This window comes from Notolabrus celidotus, chromosome 2, assembly GCF_009762535.1.
Source record: "Notolabrus celidotus isolate fNotCel1 chromosome 2, fNotCel1.pri, whole genome shotgun sequence".
NCBI lineage: Eukaryota > Metazoa > Chordata > Actinopteri > Labriformes > Labridae > Notolabrus > Notolabrus celidotus.
This window is the reverse complement of record NC_048273.1, coordinates 2,087,760-2,105,538: the sequence shown is the minus strand read 5'-3', so window position 1 is coordinate 2,105,538 and position 17,779 is coordinate 2,087,760. Positions and strand designations below refer to the sequence as shown.

The 17,779-nt window shown below is 41.4% G+C and overlaps 1 protein-coding gene across 1 annotated transcript in view; it reads left to right on the top strand.

Annotated features, from left to right (window-relative positions):
* The window catches only part of ptprsa (protein tyrosine phosphatase receptor type Sa), a 290,186-nt gene that overhangs the window by 221,136 nt on the left and 51,271 nt on the right, over positions 1-17,779 (top strand). The window contains 7 exon segments of the mRNA XM_034711280.1: positions 235-329; positions 456-706; positions 967-1,054; positions 1,850-2,062; positions 2,944-3,104; positions 7,821-7,936; positions 16,159-16,206. Coding sequence (XP_034567171.1) covers positions 235-329; positions 456-706; positions 967-1,054; positions 1,850-2,062; positions 2,944-3,104; positions 7,821-7,936; positions 16,159-16,206 — 972 coding nt within the window.

Here is a 17,779-nt window from a genome sequence, read left to right as displayed (position 1 = left end):
TGCTGTGTGTCTTAACCAATGGCGTTGCCCTTCTCACAGCCAATCACAGCTCACCGTTACACTCCCTCTCCAATCAAGAGGAACGTTGCAGGGGGAACAGCTGTTTTACTTTATTCAAACTGTGCTCTTCTTTTGTTTCTCACTCCTAGGTCTTTCCATAAGTTTGGTTCACTAACTCCACTTTCTCTGGGTTTCTTTCTTTTTGTTTCTTTCTTCCGTTTGTCCGATCAACAGATGTTCCAAAGAACTTCACCGTCAAGTGGGCCACAAAGACCACGGTGGTTCTTGCATGGAAGTTTTCTGAAAGCAGGTCTCCTTACAAATGCACGGTGAGTTTTTAGAATCATTCTAATTGTGGGTGGAAAGAAATCTTACCTAAATCCCAAAGTCTATTCAACCCCCAATCTGTTCACCCAACAATGATTGTAAACTCCTGGATCTCTCTCCAACGTTAGATTGAATACAACCGTCAGAAGATGGACGTGGACGCCAGGCAGATGAGGGTGCTCGTCACGGGGCTGAGGCACAACAGCACCTACGAGTTCAGGGTGACGTGCCAAGAGAGCATGGACGGAGGGACGAGACACCGCGTGGTCGCCAAGACTGCTCCCCTGATCCTGGTCAAGAAACCCAAACTGGACATCTTCGCTGAGTCCGACAACATGCCCACCATGTCCTTCCCACCGGTCGATAACAAGGAAGTGAAGTGAGTATCGGGCGCTTTTGGGGTTGGAGTTTGAAGGTTCAACTGTAGGTCATGGATTCAGTTTCTGATCCATATGATAGGATACTGGTTTCAAATTGGTGCATCATTTCGAGATCTTGTCAATACTCAATTTTAAGCCACATTGGAGGCTGATAGTGACGTTATTATTGGAACAAACTCATTGAAATGATGGTTTCTGATTTGGGATTTCTTGGTATTCTCTTGGTTTTCAGTAACTTACCTTGTTGCCGTACTTTCAGGAACTTCTATGTGGTCGTGGTTCCGCTGAGGAGGACCTCAGTGACCGTAAAGAACCTTAAGAATCCAGATGAGATGGACATGGAGGAGGTAGGATACCTTTAAAGCTGAAAATAAGGAGTTTTCCTCTAGCATTGGGTCAATTTAGTTGCACTTGGTAGAGAAACGGGCATAACCCATTCTTTAATGTGCAGTTTTATATTTGCACGCCAGTTACCAGACATGAGGAGAGGCCACACAGACACAGATAAGCTAATATATCCCTCTGAGCATGCTGAGGAGAGCACAGCCCTCTCTTCTCCCACTCTTCCCATAGTCCAGGGTCACCTTGACTGTCAGATCAACACCAGCAGCCCCTATAGGATTTGGGATTACATGCATTCCCTCCTCTTACTGCCGCCTGTCTGCAGCTTGAAATGAAGAGAAGGGTTTGAAGTTGAGAGCTTGGTTACGTGAAAGTCTGGTCTTTCATGCAGGGCAAAAAATATCAATCAATCTTTATTTATAAAGCGCCAAAACCCAATAAATGTTTCCAAACAGAGCAGGTCTAGACCGTACTTATTAACAAAGACCCAACATCAAGACAGGATCAGATCCAGTCCCATCTTCCAGACAGGACTCAGTCTGATCTCATCTTAATCCACCATGAGCAGAGCACTTTGCAGCATTTAGCAAGTTACAGTGGCAAGGACAAACTTCCTTTAACAGGCAGAAACCTCCAACAGGACCAGACTCATGTTAGACACACATCTGCTGAGACCGTGTTGAAGAGAGGGATAGAGGGAGATGAAGAGAGAGAGAGATGATTGTGGGGAGACGCCAGTGCAACTTAAGAGGCCCTCCAATAAAGCGAAAGGTAAACTAATACTCTGTTGCTTCGATCAGCTGTTGCGTGAGGTGACCCTGAAGCGCCGCTCACGCCGTCAGCTGGCTCAGCTGGACCAGAGGAAGCCCTACATCACAGCCTGTTTCAGGCAGCTGCCCTCCAGCTTCACCGTGGGATCCGACCACCGCCACAGCAGCTGTGAGAACAAGCCCCTTGAACCCGGACAGGAGTACGTCTTCTTCCTGCTGGCTGAACTCAATACCACGACCGGGGTGAGTTACATATTCAGTCCGGTTCAACACAGAGAAGAACCTTTAGAGACACAATCTTTTCAGGAGAGTTCATTTTAGTGGTTCTTTTCTTTTCATGTCACATTAAGCAACAACATTTAAGGCCTGTTTGAAAAGTAGGCTCATGAAATCCAAATCGTTAATTAATTAAATTGTAATAATGTATTTATATTTAATATAATATTCCTAAAACACACTTTTATTGCAGAGCCTTGATTTTACCTGAGCTTTATTTTATTTGAATTAAATTTAGAAAAATGTATTTTATATTGTATATTTTATTGTTATTTTGTATTATTATTATTATTATTATTATTATTTTTTTTTTTTTTTTTTTTTTTTTTTTTTTTATTATTATTTTTTTTTTCTATAATTATTATAATTACAGGCCTATATCTTTTATTTATTGTTGCTATTATTCTTCTATTTTTATTATTTTGTATTATTATTATTAATATATATTTCTTTATTATTATTTTATTTTTGTTATTTTGTATTATAATTATTATAATTATTATATATTTTATATTATTATTATTTTATTTTCATTATTTTATATAATTTACATTTTATTATAGGCCTATATCTTTTTTTTATTATTATTCTTTTATTTTTATTATTTTGTATTATTCTAAAAAAAAATCTATTGATTTTTTTTTTTAATTATTATTACTATTTTTATAATCATGATTTAATTTCATCTTATTACCCGGCTCTCTTACTGATCTTCCAGCTGTGTAAGATGCTTGATTCTGATTGGTCAAAACCCCTTGACTACAGTTATTAACTTTCACTAACATGAGCAGCATCAGAGTTAAACTGATCACACGTCATGTTGAATCAATTTCTTCTTCTTCTTCTAGAAAATGTACGCTACAAGCCCGTACACCGACACAGTGATGACCCCCGAGCCGGTGGTGGACGTTAGAATAGAGACCGGGGACGGACTCATCTGGGTGGTGGGCCCCGTCCTGGCTGTGGTCTTCATCATCTGCATCGTCATCGCTATCCTCCTGTATAAAAAGTGAGTTGGTTTATGAGTGTTATTCTTTCTTTTATGGCGCATTTAAATTCAGAATAACATGTTCAACATCACATGATAGAGAGCACACCTCGGGGTGATGGTTTTATAAACTCTTACTTCTGGATCTCATGTCAGAGACGTGTAAAGTGAACCCTTGTTTTGCATTTTGGTGCCTTTTTCCAGCCACTGCTTCACAAAACTACTGTGATCCATGTTTTTCTAATTCTGGATAAGCTTGCAGAGAATTTCTTTCCTCATCCCCCGACACACAAAAGTGATTCTCTCGTCATTTGATGTTGAACCCGTTATTTGCAGCCTTTCTGGGGAAAATGGGCTTCTGCAAAAAAAAGAATAATTGCATGTTAGGGAGCATGTTTTGTGCGGGGCTTATTTTGTATTCATGACAGCATGACTTTCAAAGAGCCAAAAACAATTTAATTTTGCATGTAAATATGAACCAGCTTTCAGTGTGGCAAAAGATGGTTTTGGGAAGTGAGAGGGTTTGAGAAAGAAGAGAGGAAGAGATTCTTTGAGATGGTGCTCAGTGACCGAACAGTCCACTGATCTGAAGATGTCCGAGAAGCAGATCTAAAGAGATAATATGAGAAAATACTCCACGAAGTGTTGCTGCAGAGATGCAAACGTTGAATAGTTGTGATGTTTACTATCATGCATTTAAGATGTAAGCTATTTATTAACCCTACAGAGGGAATAAACCTGTCCTTTAGCTTTGGACAGCAGTGACCTGTTGCACCAGCTCTGCATAAGTTAGGGTGTAATGTCCTCACTAAACCACATGCTGAAGGGCGTTAGTTTGTAACTTAAAGCTGCTGTGAGGAACTTTTGTTTTGTATCGATTCTGGCGCCCCCCTTGTGGACAAAGTGATACCTCTTATCTCTTGTCCTGTACATGCAAAAGGAGTGTTTTCAACCAAAGCCTTATCCTGTTGTGTTCAACAGTCAACTTTATCAGGCAATGTGATTATTTTCCATGAAAACAGTCAAATAAAGGCTGTTTCTGAAGCAAGATGTCCATCATCTGGACTGACACCTACCCTCCCAGGGCAGTTTCAGGCATTAAAAATTACAACAGAGAAGGTGCCAGTGTTGCTGCTGATGGACTTGTTTGCTATTGAAGGTTATAAAGAGGCATCAGTATCATTTTCAGTCTGTTTCTCAGCCAGTTCAAAACTCCTCACAGGGCCTTTAAGTTGTGTCATTGTTCGGTTCAAGGTTCATCTTAACTCGTAGACTGTAACGTCCAAATTAATAGATATGTTCTCACTCGGTTTGACCGATCAGGGAACAGCTTTGTCTCAATGGGGTGTTTAATAGGGACGGGCATTTCAAGCCAAAATACTATTCGATAATCATTGGCATCTATTTGACAATTATTCAAATATCGCCCCCCCACACTTGTCCCATTAACGTCCCGTTTGTGTCTCAGTCTCGTTAACCAGCAGCAGGACGAGGTGCTGCTAGTAGCGGGCGCTTACAGCGTCTGTCTCCATCTTTATGTCGGTGTTTCTGTGACCCGGCGTGTGTGTTTAAATTTTACAGCCATGCTCAGTCTCAACTCAACTCAACTTTATTTATAAAGCACTTTAAGAACAACAGCAGTTGGACACAAAGTGCTGTACAGAGACATAATGGATAAAAACAAACAATAAAATCATAAAATCAATAAGAACAATAAGATAAAATAAAGTTAAAAAATAAAAATAAAAAGGCACTGAAACAAGAGCAGGGTCTCATGCTGAGTCGAAAGCCAGGGAATAAAAATGGGTTTAAAGACGACTTTTAAAAATGGACAGTGAGGGGGCTTGTCTGACGGCTAAAGGAAGATCGTTCCACAGTTTGGGAGCAGCGACAGAAAGAGTCCTATCCCCCCTGAGCTTCCGCCTGGACCTCGGTACCTCCAGGAGCAGCTGATCAGCTGACCTGAGGCACCGAGCAGGGGCGTAGAGATGGACCAGCTCAGAGAGGTAGGGCGGGGCGAGTCTCTAGAAACACGTGTGTAGTAGTGTGAGATTCAGAAACGAAGAAAAATTGTCGCTCATGTTTTCTTCTTCTTTTGCTATTTAATGCAGTTAGCTTTCTTCTTCTTCTGTTACTTAACGTGATTAGCAAACAGCTTTAAGACGCTCTGTAGCCACCGTCTGGAGGGAATACAGTATTACAACCAGGCACCTCTGAAAATGATGAAAAATTTTACTTTTAAAATGAGAAAATATTCGAAGTAACTCTTCGGTTTTTAATAGGCAAGGCAAGTTTATTTATAAAGCAGCATTCATGCATAGAGCAATTCAAAGTGCTTTACAGAGTTAAAAACAAAAACCAGAACAGTAACAATCAACAAAAACACACAGCAAACACTTCAAACATTAACATTTTATATGCGGCCAGTTATAATAAGTGAAGGAATACTTGGAGATCATTGCCCATCCCTACTCTAAACAAGCTAACGGCTAATCATAACTGCTGTAACTCCCGTTAATCATCAAACAGCAACATGTAGGTGAAATAAAACAAAGCATGTTTAAATGATGATGATGAATCTATAGTGGAAAATAACAATAGTGACATCTAGTGGTGAAATCTTGAACTACAACATACGGTACTCTAATGTCGTGCAGATTTACTGTGATTATCTCCGCTAGTGGAAAATGAAAGTGTGAAGATCAGAGTCATCTAACAGTGAGCTGCTTCTCCTCATCCTTCAAATGATCCTGTCTTTGTAAACAGAGCGACATGTCACACCTGTCAGATAAATACTCTCTGTAAATATACATGTAGATACACAATGCAACAATTCTCAAAGCAGAATTCCATATTTCTATTTTTTGTACTATTTAACTTCTATTTTATAATGTAAAACTACCTCTGCAACTCACCACTGCACTTTATCATATTATTTTAGCCTGTACATATTAGTCAAGCCTATTTGTTGTTTCTTTGTATTTATAGCTAAGGTTATTGTTATTATATTTTTTATTTTATTTTTTATTGTAGTTCTTATTCTTATTCCTATTCTGCCTTGTACAAAGAGAGCACAGTTTACTGAAGTCAAATTCCTTGTGTGTTCAAGCATACTTGGCGAATAAAGCTGATTCTGACATGACAACCGGTCTTTAATGAAGGACTTTACACCGACTCAGAGCTAGGAGTTAAATTTAAGATGTGACTTATGCTAACATTGGAACTATCTCAGCTGGTGCAACACCCAAAATGTTATTAGATAAGATAAGATATACTTTATTTGTCCCTCATTGGGGGAAATTCTTTTGTTACAGCAGCTTACAACATGGGACAGGGGAATACAACAATGTACTTACATAGTTAACAAATATAATAACAATAATAATAACAATGATAAAGATTAAATGGAATAAAATAAAATAAAATTAAATTAAATTAAATTAAATTAAATAGAATTAAATTAAATTAAATTAAATCATATTAAATACAATAAAATAAAATAAAATAGAATTAAATTAAATACAATTAAATTAAATTAAATTAAATTAAATTGAATAAAATTAAATAAAATTAAATAAAATTAAATACAATACAATACAATACAATAAAATAAAATATGGTAACTATTACAGATGTTATATTAGAGAGTAAACTTCATCCTAAATTAGAAATTAAACTAGGCTGCGTTTGGATTCATGCACAGCTGGTGCAGCCCAGTGCAGGTTCATAATCATAAAGAAGTCAGCGCTCCATAACAAGTCTGCTTTAACAGAGCGTATTTCCCTGACTTCAGGCTTTGGTAGACACATATCTAGTCCCCCCTTCTTTACAGTAGGTTGTAGTTTTAGTTCCCAGCAGAACAGGCCGTGGTGTGAGAGGTCGCCCCACATACCAGAGAGGATCTCTGAATTATTGTAAGGGCTGGTGTAAGCAACACGAGTACAGATTGCTTCTGTCAGATGATCCCTGACTGTCTGACCTTGCTTTACCTCCGTCTTGGTGGTTAGGGAGAGTAACATCTCTCCTTGGATCTCTCTCTTTTGTCTCTCTTTTCTTTCTCTTCCCCTCGCTCTCCCTTCTCCCGCTCCATCTCTCTCCCCCTGGTGAATAGTGTTTTCCGGGTCTGCCCTTGGCCCTGACATTCCCTCTCCCCTATCTGTATCCACGCACATTAGCTCCCCCCCACACACACACACACACACATAAATCTACCTGATACAAACTCACAAATGTCTGCTCTTTTGCTTACCTGCTTGTTCTCGCTCATTAACACACACACGCACACGCATGCACACGCTTCCTGGTAACGCTGATGAGCTTTATCTCAGGTTTTTGCGAGCCCAGCAGCGACCCCTGTGAATTTTAAACTGCTCTCTATTGATTTATCTCTCTTCTTGCCCCCTCCCCCCCTCCCTTTCTCCTTGTGTGTTGTGTTTTCACCATCTTTATATATTTATTTGACTCCTATTGCTTTCTCTGGAAACAGCAAACCTGACAGGTAAGGTTTAGCCGTACTTTATTGCATTTCACAGGCGGACACAAAGTAGCTGCCTCAGCAAAACAGATGCCTTTAATTAGCGAGGGTGAAGGAGAATTTCACGTACTTGATACGCTTTCTCAGCTCCTCATGTCTTGCTTACTGAAAGTTATTCCACTTGTTTGTGTGTGTGTGTGTGTGTGTGTGTGTGTGCGTGCGTGTCTTTCCTTCTTTCTACTCTTTGTTTTCTTTCCTTACAGCCGCAAAAGTAAAGAGTCAGAGCCGCGCACCAAGTGTCTGCTGAACAACGCAGACATCACGCCTCACCATCCGACAGACCCCGTGGAGATGAGACGCATCAACTTCCAGACTCCAGGTAGGACAGGAAATACACACCATGCACTGAGGAACTAAAGGTTTTAAATCAAGGAGCTGATATATTGAAGTCTCAAAGTTTAGCTAACATTCAAATACAGTCAGGTTTCCACTTTCAGAGGTGAAGACAGATCTGAACACGCTTGATCCAGATTTAGAGGAGACTTTTAAAGAGACTTAATGGATTACTGAGACCGTCACATTAGTGTTTAACATCATTAAGACTTCCAAATAACAACTTATAAATTAATGAGCAATCAAAGGCTTGTATTTGATTGGCTGAGAATCCCTCAGTGGACCTCATTCACCAACCGTTCTTCAGTTTCCTCTTCTTCTTCTTCAGGTTTCTAAGTCTGTCAGATTCATGAACGCTTCTCAAACTGCAGAATTCTCTCCTGTGTCTTTAAATTGATGAATGCAATGTCCTCGTAAGTTTGAAGCTAATGCACCATGTTCCTGATTAGCATAGATACACGCCCCTTAATGCCCATATATGGGCATGACACTGCAGGGCCACACACAGAAACGTATTGCACACTAGACTCCAAGTAAAAAGTTGATTTAGTTGATTTTAAACAGAGGTAGAGCTGCTGGAAGTGTTTTTAAATGATATTTTATCACCTCAGTAGTGAATAGAAACACATTGATTGATCTCAAATCTGAAGGAAAGTTTCCTCAGACAAACTTTTCTTAACTTTTGTCCAATAATTGATGCGATTGGACCGTGATTTTATTCTAAAAACTGTAAAATGATTGACATTTGCTAGATCAAAATAAATACCTAGAATAGAATAGAATAGAATAGGGGCGCCACTAGCAGTCTAAGCGCCCCACATACAGAGGCTACAGTCCTCGTCGCAGGGGTCGCCGGTTGACCATTCCCTGCATGTCTTCGCCCGCTCTCTACTCCCCACATTTCCTGTCTCTCTTCAGCTGTCCGATCAAATAAAAGCAAAAAGGCCAAAAATATAACTTTAAAAAAAAACAAAGAATAGAATAGCCTTTATTTGTCATTGTGTGGTGTTCATTGAAATCAGAAGCGCTGCTCCTGAAGGTGCAGATTGAGGAATGTTAATCAACTTTTAATTCAATCATGCATCATGTTTATTTTTTAAATTGCAAAATACTAAATTATGAATATTTAATGAACAAACATGAAACATGCAATATTAACCTGGTGTAAAAGATGACACAAGACAATGATGTAGACAGTTTAAATAATATATATCAATCAATCAATCTTTATTTGTATCGCGCCAAATCACAACAAACGTTATCTCAAGATGCTTTTACAAACAGAGCAGGTCTAGACCACTCTATGTCAAATTATGAACAGAGACCCAACACCAAGACAGGATAAGACTCAGTCTGACCCCACCTTAATCCATCATGAGCATTGCACCTCGCAGTATTTAGCTAGTTACAGTGGAGAGGACAAACTTCCTTTAACAGGCAGAAACCTCCAGCAGGACCAGACTCATGTTAGCCAGCCATCATGCCTCGACTGAGTTGGGTCTGGAAAGACAGATAGAGGGGAGTAAAAGAGAGAGAGGTGATAGTGATGAGACGAGTCGTAGAAGCTGTTGCCGCTGGAGTCCAGATCGTCCGCAGCAGGAGGACGTCTACGGCAGCTCAGAGGAATCTACGAGACAAGGGAGCTCAGGGACTCCAGAAAGGTCTATGGTTAGTAACTTTAATGGGACAGGAAGAGTTAAAGTGAGTGATGAAGGGGTTGGGGGGAAGAGGGTGAGCTAGGATCCCAGTGTGTCAGTGTGCCAGTTCCCCCGGCAGTCTAAGCCTATAGCAGCATAACTAAGACCTGGTCCAAGCCTGATCCAGCTCTAACTATAAGCTTTATCAAAAAGGAAAGTTTGAAGCCTACTCTTAAAAGTAGAGAGGGTGTCGGCCTCCCGGACCCTGATTGATAAATGATTCCAAAGGAGAGGGGCCTGATAACTGAAGGTTCTACCTCCCATACTACTTTTAGAGATTTTAGGTACAACTAGCAAGCCTGCATGTTGGGAGCGTAGAGTTCTAGAGGGGTAACAGGGCACTATGAGCTCTTTAAGATACGAGGGTGTCTGATTTTTAAGAGCTTTGTAGGTTAAAAGAAGGATTTTAAATTCTATTCTAATTTTAATTGGGAGCCAGTGTAGAGAAGCTAACACTGGAGAAATATATATATATAATAATATATATGATGAAAGGCAACTCACCTTCACACACAGGTATCATTTAAGAGTTTTTAGAATAAAGTCACGGTCCAATCGGATGAATTATTGGACCAAAAGTTGAGAAAAGTTTGTCTCAGGGAACTTTTTATTTCACTTCATCTGCTGTGCGTCCTTTTCTTCGATCTTTGAACGAATTATATCAGCGAATAAATATGTGTCTATTCACTACTGAGGATATAAAACATGTCTGTGATTCACCTAGAGCAGCTCTACCTCTGTTTAAAAACAACTAAACCAATTTGCAGATTCCTGATGTCTCTCCTCTTCCTCTCTCAAGCCTGTGTGATCTCTGTGTCATGCCCTTATATGGGCGTGCAAGGGGCATGTATCTATGCTAATTAGGAACATCAAGCATGAGCTTCAAACTTTGTTGCATTCGTCAATTTAAGAACACAGGTGAGAACTATTCTGTTCATGAATCAGATGTAGACTGAACAATCTTAAGAACTGTTCATGAATGAGGTCCAGTATCCTGCAGTTCCAGCACCAGGTCTCACATGAAGCTAATCTATAGTTTTATTATTAAATGTGCAGAAGAGCTGAATTTAAAGAAGCTGCACCCTCTCATAGAAACAGAATTCCCCGGCTGACTGAAAGTTATTCCTAAAGTTTTCACTCCCTGCAAAGAATAAGCTTGGCAGAAACTTCAAAACCTTCTTTTCTGGAACTGAAACCAAAGTTTAGAAAGTTTGGCAAAATGAATGTTAATTAGCAGAAGCTCTAATCCAAGAGAGTCACGTTGGCCGTCGTCTGGTTTACAGTGACAACCCTTTATCCTGGTGAGGAACACAAACACATGAGAGAGTGTTCACTTACACATGATTTACATGCATAGATGCAGATTAGAACGCTGGCTCTCACACACACACATGCAGCCTACACAGAGATTAGCTGCTCACAAGTGATGCAACTGAAAGTTAAATTTATGCAGAGATGCTCCTGAAGTTCTCCCACGTCATTCTGTTTAACATTATGTTCCTTCATAACAACATGTAAGCCATGATTGTGCGTCTGCCATCTCCTCCACGCCGGGAAGTTTAGGAACTGGGATGTTGGGGTTTTTTTTGATGCTGGAAACAAATCCTGTTTTAAAATTCTCCTCTGTTTTTACCTGTTTCCTCTTTTGTCTTACTTTCTGTCTGGTGTTCATCTGAGCTTAAGCCTGGTGTTAACAACAGAGCACATTCAATCCCCCCCACTCATTCTCTGAGGCTTCTCCATCTCCCTCCTGCCTCCTTTTTCAGACCCATCATCTATCAGCCTGGCTTTCTGTTTTTCCCAGCCTCGTTTAGACGCCGGTTTGTTCCTATTTGTCCTTTTTAGAGTTTGTCATCTTCAGTTTGGTTAATTTTGCACACCGACTTCAATCAACTGTGTTTCATTGAGACATATAAGCACCACATTCAAGGACCGCTCATCTCTTGACTCCTGAACCGAAGCATCACTGAGATGGTTTTACTTTGGAGTACCTCATCCTGAAGAAGCTGCACTGTATTTCTACAGACATCCTCCTCCTCTCCTGCACAAACAAACGGCAGAAAAGGAGTAAATCCTCCCGGGAGGAATAAACACATCCACCTTTTTTTTTCCCCCCAGTGTGTTCCCTCCTTTCTTTCTGTCTCCGTGCCTGCTTGTCTCTCCGCCATCCATCTGTCATCCTGCAGCCATCAAACGGCTCAAATTTCAGTGCTTCTCTTCGCCGTCTTCTGGAGCCCCGGCGCTGCAGCCCTGAGTTTGTATCTTGCAGGAGGAGAAAGAGGAAGAGGAGGAGGAGGAGGAGAAGCGAGGTTCTTTGCATCAGAGAGAGGAGATATGAGGATGAAAGGAGCAGCACTTATACACACAAATGTGGAAGTTCAATTTTCCATCCCCCGGCCTTATCTTGCTTGGTATTCAGAGCGCTATCACCGCTTCTGTAATGACGAGGTTAGAACGGCCGTTCCTGTTATTTGTCTCTGTGACTCCCAGCGTTTTCCTCCATGCCCTCAACTGTCCTCCCCCTGTTTCTTAAATAATAGACACTCTTGTTACTCTTCTTTTTTTTTTTTTTTACATAACACTCACCACTACAGCTCTGAGACCTCTCTTTATGCGAGGAGCGCTCTCGTCCGACAGCCCCACGCCGTTGTTCTGCAGGATTGGACGACGTCGTTATCTCTGCACCCGGGGAATTTAATTTGAATGGACATTTTAGCCCAATTAAGTGGGCCGGTGAGCATTTGTGAACATCCCCATCAGCTAATAGCAACCATTGTTCAAATGAGCGTACTCCCAGTGCACTTATCCGCGGCCCTCTGCAGCCCAGCAGAGCATATGCAGCATCGGCAATGTGTGCTCACTGACCCTTTATGATGGGGAACAAGAAAAAGAATCTGCTTTTGATTAGGCGTCCTATACGATAACACGTCTGAGGGGAGTGTGTACATTGAGTGTGCGTGTGTGTGTTTTCTGTGTGTGTGTGTGTGTGTTGGAAAGCCGATAGGTCATGTGACAGCCATGCAGGGACTCCTTGGGGGCGCACAGTGGCTCGTTTTGTCATTATCTTCATTGGTGCCTGGGGTTTAATTGGCAAATGGGGCAAAAGTAATGAAGCAGCACGACTCAGTGGATATCTACTGTCTATCTCCTCCCAAACACACACACACACACACACACACACACTTTACTTTAACTACTCACTCTTTCTCTCGTCTGACTTTTTCGTGCCGTACAAAAATGGAAGATATGACATAAATCTCACCTCAAAGCCTCAAAGCCGTACTTTCACATCAGTCTTCCCCGCCCCCCCTGCTGTGCGAGGTAATGTGAATTTAAATCATTACAGCTCAGAAGGAAAATAGAAAATGAATCCTGCTCCTTTAAATTAAACGACAGGTGAACTGAGCTTCACTCTGCGTCTACTTTTCAACATCTGTGTTCCTCTTTACCCCCCCAACACACACACACACACACATATTGCGTCTTTACGGCGCTTCACACCCCCGGGAAGAAGTGACTTCAACATCTGAGCATGTAGAAATCAAACACTCTCTCCCCGACATCACTGCACGCTCGCTACACCCACACGGACACCAGCCAATCGCTCGCACGCATCAGCTCAGCCCGACTTGTTTCCTCCAGATTACAGCAGCGACTGAAACAGCCGTGCCCTCCTCCTCACAGGCAGCCCTGTTAAAACACACACTCACACACACTTACACACACTTACACATAAACGCAATCAGACATGCTCGCACCGCCCTCCTGCTGTCTTGAATGACGTTCGGAGACAGAGGATCAGAGCACCGCCTGCTGCGTTTAATTAGTCATTGTCACAAATCAATTAGAGCGAGGGGGGGAGGGGTCGATGTCTTCATTTCTCTGCAATCATTCGCCGACGCCAGCCCGACGTCCTCCCGCTTACACGTCAGTGCAACTAAACTCAGTTTAGCAACTTTTAATTTACATGATTGAGATGTAGCTTTACGCTGATACGTCTCTTAATTTATGAAACATAATCATTCAGGAACCCAGCTGGGATTCAGAGACCCGCCTGCTGTTTTTACTGCTTCAAAGAGGAAGTGTTGGTTTGGGACGGCATGGCAACGTAAGAGTGACGTCACTGGAAACAGCTACGAGTCGCTCACCTGTCGGTCAAATCAGCTGCACACACATGCAGAACTCTGAGGCTGCAGTGCTGCAGTGCTGCATCCTGCGTCTGAAGGTAGTCTGTAGTCAGACTGGTCTGTTGGATCTGGTCTGCAGGATGCCGGGTCAGGCTTCGCTGGATTCCTGGTTTAAGAAAGCAGAAGTAAACGACGGCCAAGCCGATTGCAAAACCTCTTTTGTAGCATCACTTCTGTTTTAAAAAGTTGAGAAGTGGTTTAGTTTGAATTCATATACAGAAAAAGGAAGAAGCAGTACGTTAGCGAGCGCTGTGCATTGTGGGAAACAGTATGCGAGGGAGACAGGTCCGCTGCAGACTGATTCCCACAATCTTGAATCAGTAAGACATTCGGGTAGTTTTGGCAGACTACAGATTTTGCTTTTGTTTACATACTACATACTGAATTTTGGCCACATCACTACGTCATAAAAGTATAGTAGGCGGTTTCAAAAACAGCCTTCATACAACGGTCAGACTGGTAGGTGAAGTCTGACGTCACTTTCCTGCGCCTTACACATTTAGATTTCATTTTCAAGGTTGTTTGAATCAAGCGGCAACCTCCGGTCTAAAGATATGAGTCCAATGAGGAAGTGCTAAAAACTGCAGTTCATCGAGGATCCACTAGAGGCTGGATCCAGAAGTACCAGAAACCACATACACACCAATTCAAAGAGCCGATCTTTACAGCAGAAATAAACATGTTTACAGCCTGGTTCAAAAGACCAGTGGAGTCTGGATAGATCATTTCTCGATCGGCACAATATTTTTTTATAACTTGGTATTTTCTAAGATATTAAACTTGTGAGTTTTGCCCAAATACTCAACTTACCTTTATTTATAAAGCAACTTTCATACGTCTAAACATGCAGCCCAAAGTGCTTCACAAAATAACAGAGAGACAGAAAACTTACAAAAGAAAAAATGACAAAAGGCATGATTATAAATAAAATACTTAAAAAAAAAAAAAAATCACTACAGTAAAATTGATAAAATAAGTAAGAATGGAAAGAAAATTTAAAAACAAGGTAGAGTTAGCAAGATCAGATGAATACAAGAAATAAATAAATAAATAATGAAATAATGAAGTAAGATAAATAAATGTTAAAGTAAGGATTATTATAATAATGCAGTCCAGGGCTAAAAATAAATTACTCCAAATTAAAAGCTAGATTAAAAATAAGGGCGTGGCTGACTTGATTGACAGACGGGAACATTGTAGCTGTTAGCATGGAGGCTAAAGCCCCGCCTCTTTACCTCACACTAGCTCCACAGAAGTTAGGTTGAGTTCAGCATTTCCAATATGGCGGCCGCCGACATCACGGAGACTCCATCCATTTATCATACAGTCTTGTGTCGCAGAATATTCAAACTTAAACATGTTTAAATGCAAAAGGTGTGATTGCTTTTTCGTTTTGTTTTTGTGCACTTTTAGAGTCGGCCTCTAGTGGACACTTGAGGAACTGCAGTTTTTTTCCAGCATCTTTTAAAAACAAAAGAACAACCAGCTTCTTCTTTCTCTTCTTCACGTTCTGTAAGAAGTTATTCCTTCATGGATCAGAGTTCCCATCCTGTGGCTGCGATACTTTCTCATGACTGAGTGATCTCGTCGTCTGATTTCAGCTTCCAGCCGCAGGAAAAATGTATTCCCCTCCACTTTGATTGGCAGGTTGGCAGCATCCCATCACGCTGCATCTCTTTGCCACATGTCCAGCGAGCGTCCTCACAGATGGCTCCTTTCTGCTTGAACAGCTGAGCGGACCTGAGTCTCTTTCTTTTTTTCTTTTTTTGGACTTCAGTGCCTCACTGGCTGCAACCTCAGAGGACTCAGAGGACTCCTTGCTCCGGCGGTAGATAAGATTTTTAAAGCCGTCAGCGTACTTCTCAGAGTTTCAGACTCTGGCTCCACAGATGTCAGCCAAGAATGTGGACACGTTTCCACACCTTTCATTTGCAAAGAGTCACGGACAAAGGGAACTTTCAGACGCAGGAAACATAATCTGTTTTTCTCTCTCTGTGTCTGATTTCTGTCAATGAGTCGTCTGAAAGTGAACATTTCTCATCCCTGATCTCTTTTTGCTTTTGATGAGGCTTCCATTGCTAACCAGGCTGCTCCTGAGGACAACATAAATAACCCACTTCTTCGTGTCTGTGTGGCAGTCTGGCCTCACATCATCCCATAAACAGGGCCTGAAAGGGTTAACCGCTCTGTATTCAGTGTTTCTCTCTCTCTTTATTTTCTTTTTGGGGCCTTTTTATCATTTTGCACATATTCCTCCTTCCTCATAGCCTTTTTCTGTTGCAGTCCAGCCTTTTTAAAACCATTATGTTTGCTGTTCCTTACAGATTCTGGTCTGAGCAGTCCTCAGAGTGAAGCAGATTTTGACTATGAAAGTTAGTCTCTATGCTTTTAGCATTTGCGCACCAGCTTCCTGATCTTTTCCCTTTTTTTTTTTTTTAAGCACTGCTTGCCTCCATTTACAAATACATCATTTGCATTTGTTTGTTTTTTCACATTATGCAGCAAAAAAATTCCAGCACTAATTAATGTGGTGTTAGTTTTCTCTGGGTCTACTGGGCTGTTTCCCTTTTTCTTTAATTGGATGTCAGTCACTGTATTCACATGGGCTGTTGGCTGTGCATTAATCCACCATGCATAAATAACCTGAGCGATCACGTCTGCTGATGTGGAGATGGTTGAGAGCTGTTTCACTTTTACCAGAGTTCAATCTCTCTTATCTCTTTTCCTCTTCATCACCTCCTTGTTGTTGTCCCCCTTCCTCCTCCTCCTCCTTCACCACCACTGCTCCATTTCCATTTTGAAGTAACAGGGTCTTCTCTGTGCTCCGAGATAACGAGCAGAATTAATTAAAGCGGTGGCAAACAATGGCTCGACATTTGATCACCCTCTCTCGCTGCTCTCTGCAAAAAAAAAGGATCATTGGAGAGAAGAAACACACTTTCTGGTTTCCCTCTTCCCCTTTATTCCCTCCTTTATTTCCTTTGCATACCCACATGCAGACTTCTTCCCTTTTATATGGAAATATGCAAACATCATAAACAGGCTTTTGGAGAGAGGCTGCTTTGGCTTATCAAAAAGAATCGTTATATTTCTCAGGCGCATCGACGGCGGATCCAGAGATTGGAAATGTGTAATTAGACGCTAGTTTGTTTTTCTGTGTTCATTGATCATGCTGTTGATTGCGGCAGGAGGAGAAAAAATGGAAGAGCGCGTACGTGGATGGGGAAAAGGGCGTGGGATGCATTGAAGAGAGGGATGTGAGCTCTGAGAGGATGAAGGGAAGAACAACAGTTTGCCCTTGAGTGACTTTGCCGGGGTCACGGGAACGCCTCGCTCTGAAAGTGACGACAATAAGAGGACGAATCAGGCGCGAGCGACTCATTGTCTTCAGAATAACACAAACTGAGAGGAGTACACGCACACACAGATCGGATCAGCTGTGAGGCTCGTCTGTGCAAACACGGCAGCTTCCTGTGATCGGTTACGGGTCGAGATCGTCCAAATAATACATGAAAATATTCATTTTTTTCATGCAAGTTCTGCAAAACACACGACTGAAGATGGAGGGAATAAACAAACAGTGTTGTGTTTTCCTTCAGCCAATCCCACGGGCTGTGCATCATGCTTCATTTGGATTTTATATGTAAACACTCCGGCCTGATATATCTCTCTGAAACGAAGCAGGCACTTATATATGCAGACGGTAATGTGGGCAGTAAACATAAACTGAAAGGAATTGATAGAGTTTGAGTACTTCAATAATTTACACCCAGAGAAACACACACAGTAAAACACACACACACACACACACACACTCTTTGATCTCCTCTCTTGTTCTCTTAAGGAGAAGTGAGCGCGCCTCATCTGCATCCTCGCTCACTTATTTATCTCTCATTGCTTCCGATACCTCGGCACGAGGCGAGTAAACTCAAAGCAGATTTCATT